Genomic DNA, 22,931 nt, shown 5'->3' on the forward strand with positions numbered 1-22,931 from the left:
GTTTGCTAACATGCATCGTGTTTATTTAAAGTATAGACCTGACAGAAATATTTTGAGTTAATAATTTTGTCTGAAACACCCAAAAACAACACACCATGTAACTAGAAAAATCTAGCTCACAATAACCATTGCAGCTTAACACCATGGTTAATCAGGCGCACTTTCATCATTGGATCAAGCTGTATTAATTAAAAATGCTGCCAATGTTGTCACAGCAGGAAAACATGGGACCAGCCTCAAGCCAGTTATCACTTAATGCTCTGTTAATACTAAATCATTAATACTGAATCTTCTTAAGTATTATTAATTTTATTCATATCCTCTTCTTGTCACTCTCTCCTTTGCAGCAAAGAACAGACGTAAGACTCAGCGAGATGCTCGAGGTATTGCAATCCCCTATATACCCGCACACACACACACATATAAACAGTAATGTTCATAACTCACTTAAAAGGTCAGGTATCAGTAGGGATTCAGCACTGAAAGCAAAACCCACATGAACACTACATTCTCTGACAAAATGCCTATCAATTGTGAAGGTCAGCAACAGCATATGAAATGGATTTGACAACCAGTGTGTAAAATTCATTATTATCTAGACAGTATCGGCTGTGACAACTGTTTTCAGATATGTTTTGTATCAGAGTAGTTTAGAAAACCAGTAGAAGAAGTCACACATAACACTGTCAGCCGTTTTCAGATTTTTCAAGCTGTATGGGTCTCTTAAAAAACGACAGCATATTTACCTACCCTGAAAATCCTGTATGCTTGGAAAATACATTAAATAACTTCACTCCTCTGTCCTTTCAGGAGGAAGACTATCCAGGTGCAATCCAGCTCTGTCTGGAATGCCAAAAGGCTGCCAGCACCTTCAAACACTACAGCTGCATTAGGTACAGTATGAGCTGACTGATATTTAGCTGTGCTTTACAGGCTTGGGTATCGTTTTCTGCCAGGCTGAAACATTTTATATGTATATGATCCTTTTGTCTTAGTGAATCTGAAATAATTTAATACGATTTCTGCTCATATAGAAAGACATTTTGATATTGACCTTCTTTAAGTGTGTTTCTTTTATAAATCAGACCCAAGAGTGCCAGACATTTCTTTTACCATCTTATATCAAGGCTGGAACCTAATTGCTATATTTAGAGAACTTTCACTTGAGATTTTATTTATCTTGGTTTTGTGCCTTGTCATGTATGTATATCTGCTCTGTTGCTTTACTTATGTCAAAAATTATATTTTTTTTAAAGGAATTTCCTGCTTCTAGATATTGTCAGTGGCTTTTATCTTGGAAATTTTGTCTGGCTGTAATCAGTTTTCATTTAAGACTGCATAGCAGTTTCATTCAGTGTGCATCTGGCAGCATCCCACTTAAGCATATTACTGCTTATCCTCTACTGAGAAAACATCCAATAACAAGATGTAGAGATGGTGGCAGGCGGTTGGCCAGCCTTGACATACAGATGGCTGCAAAGCAGAAACCATCAGCAGACAGACATGCTCACAAACTTTAGCTCAGACACAAGAGACTTCAGAACACCTGAGACTGAAACACTACTGTTACACACTGTTATGAATCATCGTAACAAACCTATCTTTCCGTTCTCATCTTTGTAGGATGTGGGGTGGGATTTGAAAGGTTGCTATGATGAATAAGGGTGTGATGGAGATTGATGTGTGTGATTCTCTTTTTTTTTTTTTTTTACAGCTAGTCTCTTGCCAGAGGGCCCCTATAAAACATCTGCATTTATATTTAGATCATATCAACTGTGAAACAAAACAAGAAAAACAAACAAAAAAAAAAAAAAAAGAGAAGGAAAACCAGTCGGGATGTTTTTGTGTCAGTGCCATTTTGAGTGACAGCTGGAAAATGTGGATCGATAAGAAAATATCATGCACAGGGGGAAAAAAAATCCTTCTGCTGTTCCCTCCCACAACGAGATGCTGCTTGTTTGTGTGGATATCAGTTTTGGTTTTCACTGAGCCATTAATTTACCCTTAATGGAGCTGCATGTCCATGGTGATGCTTATTAGATGTGCTCATTAAATGTGTAGAATGGAGTTCACCTCTGGTGTTAAACCAGCAGTCTTGTATCTGAAACTTTTCCTGCCACACTAACTGCTCTAGCTTACTCTTTCTCTATCCCTGCAGTTGGTCCTCTCTGCAGCTTTGGTAAACATAAAACACATTACTACCCGTCTTAGGAATTTCACCTCAGACACCAGATTTAAAACTCCTGTTCACCGTGAAATACAGAAAGACAGATAACTGTCACAGGTAGGTTTAATCAGCATTTAATGAACTCATTTGGCGATGGCTTGAATGTAATGGATCCTCACTTAGAAGTCATGCACTCTATCATGTCAGTGAGCTTGTCTGTGTAGAAATGTGTCTGTGATCATCATGAAAATAAGCACAGCTGCGGCTGGAGAATTTATGCTTTTGTTTTTTTTTTGTTTTTTTTTTGTCCATCCCAGTCTTGTGAACGCAATATCTCAGGAATGCCACAAGGGAATTTCTTCATCTTTGGCACCAATGTTGTCTTGGACTCGTGGATGATCTGAAAAGTTGCTGTAACTGTAGATAACATATTGATTGTCATAAGTCAAGAATTTATAAACTGTGAAAAAATCTCTCATTTATGCACATTTTTTGATAGACTTTATTAAGTACTACACAGGTTTGTATTTAAGATTTAATTTCTGATTTGTGTGGCAGCTAAATAAAAATTTAATCACTATTCTTACCTGAGCTTTCATTTTGCACATTGAAATAATATGGTTTAGTTTTATGGCTAGCCTTTTCCCCATTTTTTAAAGTATAAAATATAACCAAACAGAGACTCAGACAGTCCACAGTGGTAACAGCTTTTAGGCCTCCAAGTACTAGAAAATGTCTTTTACAGAATAATGATTTCATATTACTGTGGAAATGTTTAGTTGTTCTGAAATAGTTTGTTCTAGTTTTTTGTTGTATGTGAGGTATGTCCTCCTGAGCCAAGTGAGGGTCATGTATTGTAATCTGTTTGAAGAACAGGACGCTTCTGCCTGTTTAAGAAGGGCAAAATTTAGGAAGAAGGGCAGAAAACCTCTACCTCTTTCGGTGTCATGAACTTTTTACTATCTCAAACACCCAAACAATTGCGTGCAAGCTGCTCAATATGACACCAATACACGTGCAGCAGTTTGCCAATTTATTCATAGTATTTATAGCTCTAGTGCAGGTTCTTTTGGAGGATGGGTGATAAGGTCCTCCTCTTATAACAGCAGGATATCAGGGTGCTTTGAAAGAGCTAGCCACAGTATTTTGTCCAGCATTGTGTTACACTGCTACAACATGTGCAGGTAAAACACATATTTCTCTTTAATTTCATGTGTTGCTTGGGTCCTTTTCATGACGGCCACCAATCATGTTGGCTCCCTTAATATTTCCTGTAAACTGACCTTACCTAGATACATTATATTGTTATTGAATATTTGGATTTAATTGGATTTCACATGAGCTGCTGTAGTATGCCACTGTGATAAGTTGAGTCTGCATGAAGGCAAACAATACACCTTCATTTTCATGTGAATCCAGCTTTTCTAGGATCCCATTTTAAAAAGCAGTGTGTAGGATTCACACAAAATGCTGAAAAAGAGGGAAAAGATAATCCCATTTCTTATCTGTGAACATGCACATGCGCAGGCAGTGGTCCTTTTGTAAATTTAAGTCCACCTTGAAATGTGGCATGTTGATGAGCCTGCTCTTTACATGCAACATTATTTGTATGTTAAGGGAAACCAGACTAGTTCATTTACATCTAAATTGTGTTTACCTACTTATTATCTACTTCTTTCAACTTGGCCTCATGAATTAGCCTCATAATAAGGATATAGATTATTCTCTTCAAGGATTTTCACTGTCATTCTTTTTGGACTCTCCTGACTTCCATTATCTGTGCATGCAGCTGAGAAAGATGTCTAGATTGTTGTCTTGGCATCTGCAGCTTGCTCTGTATACAGTATGTGACAGTTCATTTGTGTTTACTGCATCAATTTCAATTACAAAAGCTACATAGAAGCTAAAATCACCTTTACTGTAATTGCAGAATTATCGCTACTTGAATCTAATGCATTGTTGGGCTGTAATTTCATCAGTTAGCATTGTTAATGTGGCAATGACCTGAAAAAGAATCATAATGGCAAACCTGCTTATCCCAGCATCATCCTATCATTAGAATGCTTTGATGCTCTGCAGCTGGCCTGAAAGCAGTGGTGAGACAGTTCAGATGAAGTACTAGATGAAAGATAATGACTTCTGGTTTGAAGTAATTCCACAACTAACATTTCAAATTAAAAAAAAAAAAAAGATAAATTTATAAAGGTTTGCTTTTCTAGACCCAAACCGTTGCTTAGGATGTGATGCATGCTCCTTTTAGGCCCTGGTTTGTGTATGAACTGATTATAAATGAGGCCTCAGAAGTATGTCCAAGTTTAGACTCTTTGGACTCTTGTTTGGAATACAGACAAAAAAAAAGCAAAAAAAAAGCTCCTGTATATTTTGAGGCCCAAAAGCCAGAACTCAACTACAGAAAGTTCATTATCGCTGTTGCTATATTGGCACTAAATATGTAAAAAAGGAATTAAATTTTGAAGCTAAAGAGGAAAACAATCCAATCAGGTTCTTATGATCAGACATTATCATTTTTCATATCATTGCTTTTCTATCCTATTTCCCTTCATTATGGAGTTTTCTTCTCATCAGCTCCTTGGCTTTTCTCTCCCACGTGACCTGTTAACTGATGTTACTTTTGTCTCTTCCCGCCATGTTTTACCCTTTGAAGCCCTCCTATTGCCTTTACGTTTCCTCCTCCTCCTCTTGCCCGGTAACATAACTGCAGCATAAATGGCATTCTCATAAATAATGAGCATCCTCCAGTTCCTTTGAAGCAAAGTATGATTGTGTGGTTTTTTTTTTGTTTTTTTTTTTTTAAGCAAATCAGTAAATCAGAGTAGCCTCAAAAGCCTGTGGGCCATTATTGTGAGTGATAATTGAATAAAGGGTGAAAAGAAGAAAAAAAATTCAATCCTTGTGGTCTCTGCAGGGAACCGATTGCTAATTAGTCTTGTTTCTCCTCATCTGTTATTTATGCATTCTTTCTGATCATGAAAGGGTGCCAGTATGTAGGGAGGAGCTGCATCTGCATACACAATGGACAGTGTCATTAAGTATTGTGGATTATGTAGCCGATAAATGCAGATTAATAGCAGGTGACCGGAGTTATTGACTTTGACTGACCTTGTGTGGTGCTCTTCAAAAGCTCAGAGATGGTTTTATGGGGATTGAAGATAGTTCCTGGATATATCAGCAGGAAACAAATTGATTTGGCCTGTTTTTGTTCAGAAAAAGTCAGCAGGTTATAAGTCAGCTTTTGTGGTGGTGGAAGGCATATTAATGAACTCTGGACGGACACATCTTGTTTCCTTCCCCTCCTCTGGCTCTTTCTCTGTATTTGCTGAAGCAAACATTTTAAAACAGTTTTGTCCAGAGGTTAAACACCGAAGCACATCTAAAGAATGGTTTCAGTTCAATATTTTGTTTTTAAGTTTAATTGTCCATTGTGGTTCATATTGAGCTCTGCTGTTGTCCTGTTCTTTGTGCTCATCAGTTTTTTTTTTTTTTTTTTTTTTTTAGTCTACTATACTGTAGGGACTGGTTGCTGTTTTTTTTTTTTTTTTACTGCTTTTCCAATTCTGTTCAGTGTGTGATTTTTTTTTTTCCAGTTACTCACCTAAACAACAAATTGTTCTGTTATTAACAGCGTGTTTATCAACTTGATCTAAGCTCCTTTGGTATATTTCCATGTTGTGGTTGCCAAAGTCTAAGCCTTTGCTTCACACCCGCTTGGGCCTTTTTGGTGAACATTCAGATGTATTGCCTCAGTAGCTTGGACATAACATTGATTAGTTCACCCATCTGTAGTTGAGCCAGCCTTCTAATGTCTTATTTATTTATTTTTTTACTCTGGCTTTCTGTTCGAGTGTCTGCTGAGACAACTGTCTGTCTGGGACTTGCTCTCTTTTAGTGTAGCTGAAAGTTTCTGGTGTTATAAAAGCTGGGGCACATACAAACTTACCACATCTTTGTGTGGTGTGGTAGTAATGATGATCATAAGTAGTGTTGTCACTGAATGTCACGTTGATGGTAAACTTCTTCATCATCCTTAGTTAGTCACTCACTGTTAGCTGTTTCTGAACTGTTGCTCTGTCTTGCTTTAGGCTACACGACCAGTATATCGATATTTAGCTAATTTTGCATCTGTTGTTTCACATATCACCAGTATTATGTGTCTCATTTATTTTTTTCAAGGTCAACTCCTTTATTTATGTTTAAACATTTGGTCATGAGCTGTTATTCACACTTATATGCACCTGTGCACACACAACCACACACGGGCATGTACAAAAAGGGTGACAGCATCTCATTCAGTTACTTTTTGCAAACTGCAAGAGGGACCTGTTCTACAGTCTCCTCTCAGTTCCTCTGATCCCTTCTGCACACTATCTATCCCCAGCTAAAGCCAAGCTGCTTAATTAGCAATTTGCTAAGGACACTCTCTCCCTTGGGCAACTGCAGACTCACAAGGCACAACATAAGAGATGGGCTGACCTGAAAAAGACCCCAAGCAAAGCAGGGACAGAGGCAAGGAAACTGAAACAGAGGATGATTATGAATGGATGCGGTGCGGGGTGGTGGAGTCACAAGGGAATGGACTTGATGTCTTGGGATCTGCAGAACAGTCACAATTGCTGTTGCTTGACAGTTTTTCAGCTGAAAACAGTTTTTGCTTTGTTTTTAGGATGAGGCATTCTCTGAGTAGGGACTAAGGATATGTAGGTTCATTGTGCTTTATATACAATCACATTACAGGTAAACAAAAGAACACTCATGGTTTTCACACACTGATTTGACTCTAAAATGTTGTGCAAGTGTGCCAGTTGCAGAGGTGCCAGATTGAATCACTAAACCCATGAACACATACACAATATGAAGACACATAGAAGCAAGGGGGAAACAAGAGGAGGGAAAGGAGATATAGAAATACAGAATAAAAAGAGTAACAGCTAATTTATTATTTGATTTGAACCATTATTTTCCTGGTTTTACCAGCTTCTCATAAGCCCAAGAGAAAGAGAACTTATTCAAAGTTTTATTGAAAATATTGCTTATTTTTCTTGATTATCAAAAGTTCAACACCATAAGTGAAGGTAAGGAAGTCAACTGGAAAATGAAGAGCTTTGCCTCATAGCACAGCACATTCTTAACCACTATGAAATAATTCAGCAATGGCATCACTGCATAAACTGCTCCCAGCATGTGGCTGATCTTGCCGTCCAGTTTTCCATCAGTTGGCAACAAAATCCCAAGGTACTTGAACTCTCCCACCTGAGATAAACTTTTCCCTTTCACCCTGATGGGGGCGTGTCGTCTTTTTCTTGAGGGGAACCAAGACCTCAGTTTTAGAAGTCCTGATTCACATTCCATCCACAAACCTGTCAGGAGAGTTCTGAAGGTCCAATGGTACCAAAAAGACAACATCTACAAAAATAACAAAGAAAAATTACTCCATGATTTCAACGCTCATTGTAGCTTTGTCCTGAAATCAGTGAAAATCCTAAACAGGAGAGGGACAAAAGGTCCCTTGAGTTGTTAGACTCAAACATCCACACAGTCCAGGTCATGCAGAGCGAACACAGCTTTCCCTCAAAGTGCTCAGGGATGTGACAGCACACTGAAGTACCCTGACTTAGTGGGTGACTTAGTGTACCTGGAAACACAATTATTGTTTATTTTCAGTGTGTTTTAACATTATTCAAATGAACAAAGTAAGTAAATGTATCTCAGAGTCCAGTAACGTCACAACAATTTTCCCTCAGCTCTTGCCATTTTAGATCCAAACTGACATTTATTCAACCACAAGAACGAAAGATTGATTTGATAATGGAAATGATTGTTAACTGATTTTTACCCACATCTTCTTTATTTTACAGTGAACTTAATTCCAAACTACAAGACACTCTGGAGCAAATAGAGGTATGTGCCTCCCTTCTTTATTTCTTATTCTATTATCTAAAAGCAATGAGTGTAGACAATGTTAGCAAGATATAATATTTTATTTTTGTTATTTTCCACAAGTCTTCATCTAAAAAAAAGGCAATTTAGATTTTGCGTCGACATTTTGATAGTTAACCTTTGTTATTCTGAGTCTGCCAAATATTGACACTATCAGAAAGTCATTATTATATGCTTATATATCTGTTTCGACTCAAGTTGTGTCACACCGCTGGTGTTGAGAAAAATGTTTATAGCAAAGCAATTATTTCTGCTCTGCTGCCGCTCTGCTCAAATAGATTAATTACTTACAGTTTTGTCTGAACACAGGAGAGACGTGCACATATGCATATATACATATATACATAGCCGTTTACTAAAGCTGTTTGTTTACCTATCTACCTGAGCTAGTGAATAAGCTATGCATAATCCTCTAAATCATAAAGGTAAACACATGACGAAAGCACAGTCATACATTTTAAAAGCCTGGGCTTGTAAGTTGACCTTCGTCCTGTAGAAGGATGCTTCAAACACACACTCCACATGTACTTGTTTGTATTGTATGCTGTAATCATCCAGGACTATTTCAGTTTAGTTTATCATGTTATTTCCTGCCAATCATTCACAAGTTTCTATGTTGTCAGCTGCTGCCTTTGTGTTGCACCCATGCAGCTGAACATGTGAATCTTAAGAAGAAGTTGGGTGATTGATGACATCAGATCACTTGGCCTTTGTCAGCGCTTTGCTCTTTGAGCTAAGCTTACCGCATCAAGGCTGTAACATGCTTTATACTTCCTAGTTTCTTACTTAGTCTTACTTTCTTTGTCTCCCTTTTTATCTCTTTGTCTTTGACTTGCTCACATATATTCACCCATGTTCACATCCAATAACCTGCCCTTGGCCTGATGGCTTTACATCTGCACATCTATGTGTATCTCAATCCCTGGTCTTAACTCTGATAATCCATCTGTTTTCTTTCTTCCCCTTACTTTGCCCTCTTCTTCCCTTTGTCATCTCTCCATTTCTGGCTTCAGGAGCAGCTCGATGTCGCCCTGTCGAAGACTTGTAAGCACTTTGATGTTTTGCACTACACCAAGGTCCAGCTTGCCTACACGCTCCTTGGCAAAACACAGGTCAGTGTCATTGGGAATGGCTAAACACAGCAGGAAATGACAAGCTTGGCGTCCTCATTTATTTCTTATGGTGGCGTTTACAACCATTCTATATCGGCATTTATTAAAAGAATAAAAATAAACTGCTAAATAAGATGTTTATTTGATATGTTATTTAGAAAAAGCAAGAAATTTGCATTTAGCAAAATGGAAAATTACCATTGGAATACTCTGAGAGGTGTAAGTGCAGAGACATTTCACTTATTCTTGTCAGGGGTGGACGGTTGGTATTTGCAGACTTTTGCAATTTTGAGACTCCATTTTCATTTTGGCTCCTTTCCTTGGAAGACAAAAATTGCAGGCTTATTATAAGCAAGGTCACAGAGCGTACATGTAATCCTTTACGATTCCACTATCCCGTCTTTACTGTCAGTTAAATGTCAGCCACAGAAATCCCCCTCCCTAAATTCTCTGAATAATCCTTGGAACTTGTAAAATTAGCTTAGAAGCATAAAGCATAGATGATTCTGTATATATATAAAAAAACAAGCAACATGTGTGTATCTGACTTTTAGTTTTCTCACAGAAGCTGGTTGTTTGAAGGTGTAAGTTATTTTAGGTAGTCATTAAATTAGGATCTGAAACACAAGTTTCTGTTTAAAATTCAAAATATTACATTGCGTTACGTAGAGTAGATTTATGCACTGCAAAAGTTTATATTTTTCTGTACAACCTCTAAGGATTTTACAGCACATTTAATTCATGCATCATGCACCACACTTTGCATTGTAAGATTTTTGGGTATTTTGCTGTTTTAAACTAGATAAATAAATTCTGGTGTTAACAAGATAGATTGATGACCATGTTATTCACCTCCTTGTTAATGTTATAATACTCATTTTTTTTTTTTGGACATTATCAGGCCTCCTTTTAAGTGGAAACTGTGTAACTGAGGATTATTGGGAACATTTATTGTTGATGTTTTGATTTTTTTGTTACACCCTCTTTGCAATCGTGTTTATCACCTTTGAACATTTTGTTAATTTGCATCTTTTTTGTTACAGTTTTGGATTTAAAGTCAATATTTGTTAGCAAAGATGTATACAGCTGGATACACAGCCGCACTGTTCAATCTTCACGTAGCATTTACCATACTGTAATAGATTACGCCACGCTTTTCCCACAGCCTGACATCCAGTTTTGCTTTTCTCCATCCATCTGCTTGTTTGATATAAATAGCTGCAGAAGAATGAGTCTGTATACTTGTGCAGTTTATTAATGGTTATGTCTTTGCCGGATTTTAGGATTATTATTCTGTGAGCTACAATAGTCTCTTCCTGTTTCGTATTCAGGTTTTTTTGCAGCAAGATTTTTGTGGTTTTTCAGGACAGATGAGGTGAAACTCCACCAGAAAGAAGGGAAATTTGAATTAATTTTGTGGTAGCAGGGAGTCAGAATAAATGGGAGGGCAACATTTTGCGGTCATAAGCTTGTGGCAAGAAAATCTAATTACACCGCAACACCCGCTACCAGGGGTATTGCTTTATGCTGTGCCTGTGTCTCATGCAGCTCCAGTGTCCTCATTTCTCAAGTGTCCAAATTGGTGAGACAGTTGGGAAGGAGCAGAAGGGAGGTGTAAAACAGAAAATGGTGGTAAATGTGACTTGACTGCAGAATAAAGGATGATGGACTCAAAAATGAAGTGAGCACAGTGTGATGGATCAGGACTGTATCACTCTCCAGAGGAACTTCTAGATTTACTTACAAAATGAATTATTACCAAGGAATGCATAAATAATGCTTTATAAAAGCTTCTTGAAGCAATTTTTACTTCAATCCATGACTAAACAACAATAGTTTTGAGCAAAATCCAGCAGCAGTTGCAAGGTGCTTTGAAGGGGAACGTGACATTTACCTTATTTTACAGTTTAAATAGTTTAGTGATGATCACAGTACATCCCCATGTCAGATGAGGACAGTGTTAACCTGCAGGATTTGGCCCAGAAGAAAACATGAACAGTAGAAAACCATGTGCACTGTGTAATATTGATCAATCTGTGTACATCTTGGTGGACATTTCCTACTTACAGTTTAATGCAAATACAGTGAAAAAATGGAAGAGACTGGTTATTGGATAGGCTCTGTTTGTTTAAAGATAAAAGAAAATATGATTGTACTTTAGTGGATTTTTAGTGAACCTTAGGTGGTTAATACTTTAACAGTAATTTTAAAAGTAGATTTTTCCTTTAAGCTGTGGTACTTCAATTATAAAAGATTCTGATAAACTGGGTTAAGTTGAACAAGAACCCATTGGCTGTGCCACCCAGTACCTACAATACATATGATTCTGCTGTTGTCTTTTCTATTTATTCCTCATTCTATTCGCTTTGTTTATGACATCTTCCAATGCACGCTGTAAATCAGGAAAGACAAAACAGTCCATTTTTTACTTGGAAGTGACTGCAGCCACCTTCAATTTTCATGCATCTTATTTCAAAACCAAGATGTCTGCACATAATTCAAAATATCAGTGTGCAGTGTGTGTTTTTTTCTGCTGCTGTTTGCCTTTTCATTTGTTTTAAATTGGCAGACTGACAGTAACATGATGACGCAGTAGTTTTTAATAACAGTCTGTCGGACTGTCTCTGTAGACTGCTATGGATCAGCTGCACATGCACTTCACCCAGGCCATCCACAACACAGTGTTCCAGGTGGTGCTGGGATATGTGGAGCTCTGTGCTGGCAACGCTGACACCAAGTTCCAGAAGATGCAGTATAAAGATTTGTGCACGGTAAGGAAATTGCTTATTTATGTGTATGTGTGTGTGTGTGGATTCTATCTATCCAAGATTCAACTTTTCTATCAGTAGATTAGCAGTTTTCTGCAAGAGAAGAGTCTCTTCATTTAAGCTGGTTTACTGTAAAGACTAGGCATGTTTTTAACATTATGGTAATTTCAATAGAACAAACAAAACCTGCATACTGCTGTGATAAAGTGACATGACCCATAAACACACACATCTATCCTATTTTCCCCTGCAACCCCACCGTAACATTTGCACTATCTTCAAGCAAGAAAACAGTGCCATACATCATGACAAAAGAATTCTTCAAATATATCCTATAGAGTGAAATGAAGGAGGAGAGCGAGGAGAGAATGATTGAGAGCACAGTGCATTGTACCCCTTCATGAGATAATTAATCTTGTTCACAATTCAGAACCACAGCACAGCAGCACTTTTTGACTGGCCCACACACCTCAGTCTTTTCTCTGCCTTATTCTCTCCCCCCCAAATCGAAATAAATCTTGTTTGCATGCCCAGCAAGGCACAACTTGGCCAATTTATCATGAACTTGCTTGGAGGGAGCGTTCCTCCCCTAGGGCCTCTGTTACGCCTCGACCTACAAAGCAGAAGGGAATATAAATGTATAGGTAAATGTTAGTGCACCGTCATGTGAATGCTTTCTTTAGTCTTTGCCAATGATTCAAGTGCTCCTGGGTTCCTCCATGACCCTTGCAGCATTTGCCAGGGGCTTTGCAGGCTGTACTCATGTCATTCATGGCCCATCCTTTACCTCTTACCTTTCTGCTACCTCTCCCTTCGCCGTCACACCTCATCTGCTCCTCTCCTCCTTCCGTCTTCTTCTTTTTTCATGTTTCTCTGGTTTTAGAGGAGTGTTTTTTTTTTAGCTTTTGTTTCTTCTTTTATTGTGTCATCAGCTGCCTTTGGAAGCTGTGTCATGGGTCTGAATAATGGTGTGCATGAAACAGTGCAATAGTTCCACATTCGTCATAGTGTTTACTTGTGTTTGATAGATCTGCTGTCAGCACAGTATGTTGCCTAGATTATTCTACTTACACCACAAATACACACATTTGCCATTCACTATACATTCACCAAACTAAGAGTGGGAAGATGTGCTGTTACAGTCTCAGTTGTGTGATGATGATGATGATTGATAGGGCTGCACAAGCTCACACACACAGATGCACTCTCAGATGAACACCCACGTGAACTTCTTCTGTGCCTGCTAAAGCATTTTCATACTGTCTGTGGTGAGCCCAGCAAGTATTTTGCTTACTTTGACTCCTTTTGGTAGATTATTTCCCTAAAGCCACTTATTTACCTCCCCTTCAGATGCAAAAAAAAAGAGCTTATCAAGTTGCCATGTCACATAAGTGTCTGGGGCAAATACAGAAGATGATTTGCTGGGTGCTTAAAATGCCATTTTGCCCCTCTCGTTTTTTTTTTTTTTTTTTCCAGTTTTGGAGCATGAAGGTATGACGTCTCGTCTCAAAGATCATTTTAGTTCACATAGAAAAAAAAACATACCCGTGTTCAGATTTAGCTGATCAACAGGCTTAAAAAATGCGTTCCCTGAGTTGTCTTTAGCAACTCACTGAAGGAACATTAACCTGTGCATCTGCATTACAGTGAGTTTGTGGAACTCTGTTAATGGATCTGAGGCTAAGACCAAAATTTAAAGTGCTTAACTAAATGTTCCATCCAGATCTCTCCGCCTGAACTCGACTCTTAGTCATTCGCTTTTAAAAATTCAAGGGAAATAGGAGCACAGGGAAAGGTCAGTTCTGATTGTGAAAGGGTCTTATTAATTTTACATCAGCATCTCATTATCGGCTAGTCTCCCTTCTTATCAATCCCCTCGTCTGTCTGACTTTCTGTTCAGATTCAAATGGGTCAGTTCACTCCCAAAATAATAGGAACAGAAGCTTTAAACTCACTTTACAGATGATGAAATATCTCGTAATCTATAGCGATTAATCTCACGCTCTCTTAAGCAGTATCGATAAAAAGCTGACCTTCAGGGCTGTGGTATATGTGATGTGTGCAGCATTTTGTGTGGCTGGTGTTGTGAATGTAGGTTTAACTGTCTCTTTTTTTCCTCATTAACCACTGCAAGCCATACTAGCTTATTGTGTCGCTGCAAATTTCTTCCTTGCAGGATAAGATGACTCCACTGCAGCATGTATTATTAAAAAGGAAAACAGTCTTGAGTAGTTATTACTCTGCATCAACAGTAAAACATGTCTCAAGACTCCGAGTGTTTTATATTTTTACTTCAAGAGTCAGATTTTCTTTGATCAAGATCTTCAGGGAAGGGTGCCTAATTTCTTAGATCTTTTTTCAAATTGAGATCTGTTTAACAGAAGCTGAGAAGTAATTATATTATTATATGAACACAGAATTATAACCAACCAAAACACACACACACACACAAAGCCACAGCAGATGCAATAGTCATGCTTTAGTTTCAGTAATAAAGAACTGGAACCCATACAAGCTGACCCAGCTGTAGAGACAAGCCATTTTCAGTATCGATTGTTTCTGGTGCTGCACCAGGCATGTCCAAATATACACAACATGGCAGGCTTTTCCACATTTAACCTTGCATAACTAAACTCTTATTATATCATCCAGAGAACGGAGCTATACTAATTTATGACTCTTAAACATTTCTAGAAACAGGATGGAAAAGAGATAGAGATAGACAGAAGAGATAGAAATCTTAATGGATCTTAATCCACAGCTTTCCTTTTCACATCAGACCTGCTTTCATTTTAAACCTTTGCTTCTCCGTGCTGGCTTTTAGACCTGGTTGAGGGACATGTCTTGGCTTTCAACGTGCAAGTTTGGTTTTGATTTATCTGGCAAATTTATTCAATGCTTTACTGCATATTTTGTGCTGTGTTAGAGTTAATTAAATTTATGTTTGTTCATCTTGTGCACCACTTCAGTCAAGTGTTGTTGTTTTAAATGTACTACAAAAATAAATATTGATTTGACTGGCCCTAAAGACTTATTTGCATGGTTGAGCCGTGTTACCAAGGTAACTTTTCTGAAGTGTGTGCATGTTCACTGATGTGACTAAAAGCAATGAATGTGTTTTTTTTAAATGTGCATCTCTAAAGCATTGCATCATGGGAAATTGATGCTATTAGGGCTGGGCAATATATCTAGATCTCCAAATATATTGAGACTTTATCAGACAATATAGAAGGAGGGAATATTGGTTATATCGAGATAGCTTGTTTTGAGTTAAAAGCATCTTTTGCATTTTGCACAGCTGTATTTTTGTTATGGTCATTGAAAAGTACTTTTAATTTATTCTGTTTTAGGAGCATTGAGACTGCCATAACTCAAGTTTGTTGACTAGCAATGCTCATTAACTGGAAATGAACTATGTCAGTGTAAGTAGCTGACCGCTGTTGCCTGTTTGGGATTTTATTGTTACCTGTACTAGTTTATTTCAGATTGGCTTCCAAAGATATCTGGCTTCTTAGTGGCAATACAGATTATAACTATGTTACTAACTCTTATAAAAACGGATATGATATAATCTCTTTCGGAGATTGTGCATGGGCAGAAATCTTAAAATTTGGTGTTCCTTAAAAACTTAGCACCTGTTGGTATTTTGCCATAGCCCTGCTGTGATGTAGATCTCATGTTATAATTAACACTGTTAAACATTATATCTAAAACAATCTGTTCAAATATCTAATGGCAAATGAAACATGTCTGAAAAATCTAAATAACTTGAGTCTGAACTGCACACAGTCACATTAGTCTGATCACACACAGGCAAGTCACAGTGGGACTTCATTTGGCAGAAGATCTTGTTTTTTCAGAAGAATCTGACAGATTGTGTAGCTGTCTAAATATTTATACCTTATGGTTTTTCCTCACAATTGTTGCGGGTTTTCTGCATGCCCAAATGAAAGAAGATGTCAAAAATTCTCTGTCACTCTACATTTGTGCTTCAGCTTCTCCTGTTTACCATAAGAACATTTTGGAAAGTGATATAACTTATAAAACTTTGTTATATGTCCATACAAAGAAAAATGGGCTTTTCTTAATGACATTTTAATTTTTCTAAACTAAAAATGTTTATGAGTTCTATTTAAGGTGTGTAAGAATGTTTGAATCAAGTCAAAAACTTGACTGAATTTATCATTTTAGCAAAGCTGATACGAAAAGGTGGGCAGAGAAAACTGAGCATTTTTGACACCTGAATCCTTCCTTAACTTCTATTTTTACATAAAATTAGAACATTTTAGTGGCAAGCAGCATTCCTCTTGCCAATTCATGGAAAGTTCTTGAAATACCAAATCTGAAAAGCTCATGTTGGACTTGTAGAAAAACAGGAGCAGGGAGTCATATTAATAAATTTTGCCCTCTGCTGTAATGGGCATTACCAGAAAGGTTAATAATTTTGTCTTGACTAAAATGACATTTTTAACATGACACTTGGGTATATCTGTAAAAATCCTCATAAATAATTATAAACTAATAAAATATCTTCCAGCTGTTTACTTCGTTACCAAATGACAGACTGGAAGTTTTTACATTTTTTTAGTTGCATTTATCTTTCAAATATTGTTTGAACACATTCCACACCAGACTGCATATTCATCCATTGCTTTTCACCACTACCTGCTTTACACAAACAGATATAGAAATAAATATCCAGTAACTGTGTTATTGTGAAGTTAAGGGTTATGATCCCTTAAGTTTGAGTACATTTAAAAATCTGATAGGTGTATTTCTCCTGATTGACATCTGAAGAGCTTGTTAAATAGAAGTGTTCCAGATGGAGATTTCTTAAAATAATGATTCCCACTGGTTGGTTCATATATTTGGCTGCCTTTGGAAGCAGCTCTGTGATATGGTAGCCAGTATACGATACTCTGTTACCGAGTGATGAAGGTCATGAATTTACCTCAGATCAGGTTCTCAGAAAGGTTCTTTTTAGCTAAGATGTTCGTCACTTAGGGTCTTTGGGACATACTAAGTAAATATATAAAAAAATAAAAAGACCTTGCAGGTGTGGAACATGTCTTGTTAGATTAACCATAAGGGACTTGGTCTTGTATCCAGTAATCAGTGATGGCAAGAAATGTAGAAGCCAATTACAAAAACTTTTCATCATCGTGGCTTTAAACAAAAGGAAAGCGTGGCTGCTGTTCACTGCTGTGTTTCATCGACTGCTGATTAATTGATTATTTGCTTCTGAACATGTTGGCAGGACTCTGCTAACTGATTTTAAATCCTTGGAGTCTGCCAATGACCAGCATTGTGACAGCTGGGCTTGTCTTATTTGGATAAGATCTTAATTCCAATCACATATTTTTCTAGGCTTTCTGGCCAAAGAGCTCAGGATCAGGCACGCTAGATAAACAGTCAGTTTTGTTGGTGGGTAGATGATTATTTATATACTATGAAGAAAGCTATTATTCTATTTTTTTATTAGTTGTAAATTGCAACTTGATACTCAATCTGCTGCCCAGTAATGTGTAGAAATCATTACAGTGATGGTTTAAAGTGTGCCTGAAAGATTATCGAATCTTATGTGAGACCCAAACTGGTCTATTTAATCAGGGAAACTGATTCAATATTGTATTTTGTCTGTAAACCTCCAGGATTAGTAATTTATTTTAAGGTAAAAAATCAAATTAGGTGCTTGCAGTCAGTAAGTTAACAACCACGTGTGTGAGGGAATCATAATTCCTGCTGCTGGCAAAGGTTACAAATCCATTTTTGAAGAGCTTGGTCTCTGCAGTCATTCCGTTTGTTACCTTCCAGAGGAGCATTCGGCCAACGCTCCAAAAGCAAGATTCATAATACTCTGTGAGGGCACAGAGCAAGCCAGAGTAACTTCCAGGCAGATTGGTTAATGTTAATGTTCCCTAATGAACAACAAGGGTGTGCATGGCAGAGCTCTTCTCTAAAATAAAACATCACTGCCAGTCTGCACCAAGCACCACAAGTCAAGAGGCTGTTGAACAATTATTTGCAGACAGATGAGACCAGAATAGAACTTGTTTGGAAACGTGTTGCTTTCCCATCTGTGACACATGATGGTATTTGCCCCATTTTCCCGCATCTGAGCCAGGACTGTTTGTCATCATTGATGAAGCAATGAATTGTGTATTAGAAGTGAAATAATTCAGGGCATTTTTGCCCTGAAATGAAACTCACAAGGAAGTGGGTCATGTAGCAAGATCCACCGCTTTAACTCCTCAAAATGTTCTGCTAGAGAATCCTCGAAGAATTCCCTTTTCCAAGTCCAGTTCCGTATCCATCAGAAATGTTGTGGAGGGACCGGAGGTGAGCAGTTCATGTGAGGAAACGTCATACATCTAAGAGACAAAGCTGTTGTTTACAGAGGAATTGGCAAAAATAATAATAAAAAAAATCTTCCCAGGCTTTTTTTTCTTTCTTTAAACAAAACAGCTGTGTTCTAACACTTCACCCCATGTCTGACACAGGTGTGTGACAAAGATAAGTCCACGTTTTGCTAGAAAATTTGATTTACTTTTGTTTTCTTGTCTTTTGGCAGCACATCACCCTCGACAGCTACATTCCCTGCCTGACGGACCTCTGCAAGGCACTGTGGGAGGTGATGCTGAGCTACCATCGCACCATGCAGTGGCACGAGGAGCATGACAAACAGGAGAGCACATCTACACAAAGTAAGTGCTTGCCCACCGTTTAATCATCTGACCTTAGAATTGACACCTTACAGCCAGGTTTGCACTCACCACAGTTTGTCAGCAATTCTTTGTAGAAGCTTCTGTAATCATCTTCGTGTGATTACAGACTAAGAAAGAAAAGATGCAGACATGACCTTGTGTTTTTTTTTAGACTTTTCCTCACAGTGTCACCAAAAGTTTGCTGCAAGCTCACATTCATTGCTTTAAACTCTCCTTTATTTTTTATTCTTCACATATAAAAACATCTTTTTCACTTGTCTATTTGTCTATTTAGTAGTGGAAACAGTCCCAGTATGAATTTACGAAGACTATGAAAATTGTTTTTTTTTTATTCACACACACATGGAGGTGCCAGCTTACCCTTTGATTTCCACAGAGAGTAAGTTTTAACAATGTTATATCTTATATAAAGGTACATTTGAAACTGTAAAAAATTCACATGAACTGGCATATATTAAGAATTTATATTGTCTTTACTCAGTGTCATTGTCATTGACAGAGCCAGCAGCATAACCACGTTTGACTACACTGTTAAAGACATGCAGTGTATGTTTACATTTGTATGGTGCAGTTATCCATTAGTTTTGTGTCTCAGTTGGATCTGTATCCAAAAATGGCATTTTATCTTAGAAAATACACAACTTTTTTTTGTTGATTTTATGTGTTTTTTTTATTGTATGTAACTGTCTTGTGGAAACTTAGCATAGTTACCCTCAAGATACAACTTACCAAGGGCAGAAAGATGACTGCACACAGCTTCAGTCAAGAGGCAGTCAGATGTGAAAACATCAGCCTTCGAAAGCTTTGTTGTCAGGGCACTGTATACTTTATGGGTGGGCAGCAGCCTCTACCAGAAGCTGAATGTCTGTTCAGAGTAACAGGCATTTTGGTGGATAGCAGTTTTCACCCTTTAGCACAAATATATTGTCAGGTTTTACAGGTAAATGGAGACCAGTGATATCAGCTATGGTGAGAGCTCATTTCCATTTCCCACACTGTGCATGTTCATTAAGCATATGAGTGAGGGCACAAAGGATGTCCTGAATGGATGATGATGTTCTTTGTTCTCAAATCCTTCATTAGATGCCATCGCCCTCAGAGGGGGAGAGGACACACACTATATTAGCTCTTATGAGGCACATCTATCATCTCACCAGCTCATTGTCTGTCACCTCTGTCCTCAGGATAAAGGTGACCTTGACTAGGGCTTTATTATGGTTTACACCTTTTTTTTTGTTATCCTTGTGTGTGTAAGAGGAATTGGTGGACTCCTTTAGAGTTGTAACTTATTGTATGAGCTTTGTCACACTTATGAAAGAGTGTTTTGTTGTGACATTGACACCCGTTTCTCACAAGAGGCCATCAGTGCCCCAGTAGTCAGCCCCAAATAAGTATATCACTCTAGGCAGTGGAAGGATGGATGCTGCACCTTTCCACACACTGAGACAACAAAGAGCTGCAGATTGCACTTTGGACTCTGGTCCCTTGATCTAATGTATGTTGTGGACAGAAAAAATTGTTTCAGGAACTTTTATGGGTCATGTTCATCCTCCAGTACTTGACAAAATAGATTTTTTACATTCTGTCATGTTTTATCAGTAGTAACAGTTGTCTGACCCATTTATAGCCACTTATTTAGGACCGTGTCTGATTGTATAAAAGAAAATGAACAGTTTGTACCTTTTTTAACATTCTGTTAACAACAAGAGAGATGCCTGCTGTGTTAGTTATACCTCGCGAATGTTGAGTGGTAACATTTAGTGCTAATCTGTGTTAAAAGAAAACAAACTATGAGAAAGCTTGCTGTCATCTAATTACCTAATTAAATGATCAATTTGACCAACCTGCTGATTCATGTTAGAGAAAAATGTACACAAAACAGCCACAAATTTAAAACCACCTGCCTCATGTAGTGATAGTTTCCTTCACTTTGGGGCATGGACTAGGGATGTCCGGATGCTTTGTCTGAAGTCTGGCACTAGACCGTTGACAGCAAATCCTTTGGGTCCTGTGGGTTGTGGGGGTGGGTCTCTGTGGATTGGGATTGTTCCCACACATCCAGAGGATATCCAGTTGGATATTCGCTTTAACCCATCAGATCAATAGAATCTAACTTAATAATAATAATATCAAATCCACATTTTGACTTTTTTTTAAGCAAATTATTGATAGATTTATTTATTTATTTATTTATTTTGTGCAGGTTTGTATTACATGAGTCATATGAGCTAAACTGCTGTGGTGGTTTTCGATTTGAATAACCAAGATCTGTTACCCACTGGGCCTCTAAAGGTCAAACACTGGTTACCACCTATGGGCTGGCATGGTGTGGCTTTTGCTAATATTTATCCCTACATCCTCTCACAGTAGCAAGACTTTTAAGGTAACCTGATGAGGTTGTAAAACTCTCACTGGGTCAACAGTGGAAAAATTGTACTGACAAATGCAGAGCGCTGTGAAGTTATTAGGATTTTCTTCTTCCGAAAACTGGAAGAAAAGAAGACGGATTGAATGATAATACTGCAATAAAAAGATTCACGTTTTTATGTTAACCATTTTATGGGGCATGTTTTCATCTAGCCACAGTTTGAAACCGTGTTTTACAGTGTGAAAAATACTTTGCTGCTCCTAAACTTTTTGTGATACCACAACACATAAATTGAGCAAAGAATTATTTACAAATAATTTTTTGTAAATAAAAGTCCTCTAATTTATAATTGGTGGTCACCACATATTGCAGCAATAATAGCACTTTTTTTTAAGTTGTGTAAATCAGTCAGACAATTAAAGTCAGTCTTTGTCTCATATTTTTCTTTCTCAGCCTCAGTTTTACTTTTTCCTTCCCAATTTCTTTTTTTTTGCTCACTGTTCCTCTCACCCCCGACTCCCAGTGCCAACATTATGCTCATTAAATTAAAGTTCTATGTGTCAAGTTGCCATCTCACGATACCTTCCAAGCCTGGCGTTACTTTAGTGAATGACGCAGTTCTTTATAAATACGAGATTAGATTTAAAAGTTTGACTGTCAGTATATCAGTTGGTAGTTAGATGCAGAGGCATTCTTGCATGGCAGAATTTAAATTTGCTCTGCCACTATAAAAGTGCTGCTTCATCTCCTTGTCCACCAAAAATAGTCCTGCTTGTCTAGTGACAAAAGTAATTATTAACCGCTTTAGGTAACAGTAAAGGTTTTAGCCAGAATATATATCAGTACTATAAAAGAATAAAATGAAAGGTTTAAAAAGATAATTTGAGTCATGTTTAAAGACTAACAGTTTGACACAATCGCAAGCTTTAAACTATCTACATGATGGACTTATTTGCTCTGTGATTTCTTACATTTTAGTCTGAGGGAGATCATTGTATTAGTTTAATACAGGGCAAATTAACAAAGAATGAAAAGAAATGTCATTTTTATGTTGGCAGTGGACAGATGTTAAATACCAGATTTTCTGTGAGTAGAATGGACATTTCTAATGAACAGGAAAACTAAAAAACACCCCCCTCCATCCTCATAAAATGCAGCAGTGTCATTTAACAAAGGATTGCCTGCTTGTTGACTTACAGGCTCGCTGCTGCTGGCTTTTTAAAAAAAATCCATTTCATCCAGAGCAAACAGTTTGAGATTTATTGAAGCAATTTTCAACTAAAAGGAAGTATTGATGTTGCTTTAACACTGCGCTGCATGCTAGTCTATCTGAACTGGTAGAGTGAAACAAAACACACACATATGAGAGGGGATCATGTCTGACAGTGAACAGTACCCCAAAACCTTGTTTAACAGTCAATCAGCATTGTCCTGTTGGACTCTAAGCTGCTGTCAGTCTTTCATCTCTTTTGGGAGCACATGACCTTCCCTCTTGTCAGATGCTGACTGGCATCCGTGATGACAGCTGTTCTCAGCTGACTCATCAGCTCACGCTGAAGGACTTTCGACTTCGCTAATGTGCTAGATCGTCAGATCAAATACATTTCAGCATTCATATTCTAATGCACCTCTGGGAGATCTTTGTCTGCAGCGTTATCAAAAGATTTCTCCCATCAAGCATAATGTAACTGGATACTGATTCAGTCTGCTGTTAACTCTGTTTAAATGTTAATTTAAAATGGTTAATTTCTTCAAATCTTCAGTGATAATCCAGCAGCAGCTAACTTAATCTTATTTGAAGAAAGCCAATCCTCAGTCTGTGAATTTTGTTTGTCT

The 22,931-nt window shown here is 37.7% G+C and overlaps 1 protein-coding gene across 2 annotated transcripts in view; it reads left to right on the forward strand.

The window, feature by feature from the left end:
• vps50 (VPS50 EARP/GARPII complex subunit) overlaps positions 1-22,931 on the forward strand; it is a 96,113-nt gene that overhangs the window by 25,018 nt on the left and 48,164 nt on the right. For both annotated transcript variants that reach the window (XM_042012399.1, XM_042012400.1), the window contains exons 8-13: positions 348-383; positions 811-893; positions 8,041-8,083; positions 9,136-9,234; positions 11,865-12,005; positions 18,574-18,706. In XM_042012399.1, coding sequence (XP_041868333.1) covers positions 348-383; positions 811-893; positions 8,041-8,083; positions 9,136-9,234; positions 11,865-12,005; positions 18,574-18,706 — 535 coding nt within the window. The remainder of the gene's footprint in view (positions 1-347; positions 384-810; positions 894-8,040; positions 8,084-9,135; positions 9,235-11,864; positions 12,006-18,573; positions 18,707-22,931) is intronic.

Source organism: Melanotaenia boesemani, chromosome 17, assembly GCF_017639745.1.
Source record: "Melanotaenia boesemani isolate fMelBoe1 chromosome 17, fMelBoe1.pri, whole genome shotgun sequence".
Taxonomy (NCBI): domain Eukaryota; kingdom Metazoa; phylum Chordata; class Actinopteri; order Atheriniformes; family Melanotaeniidae; genus Melanotaenia; species Melanotaenia boesemani.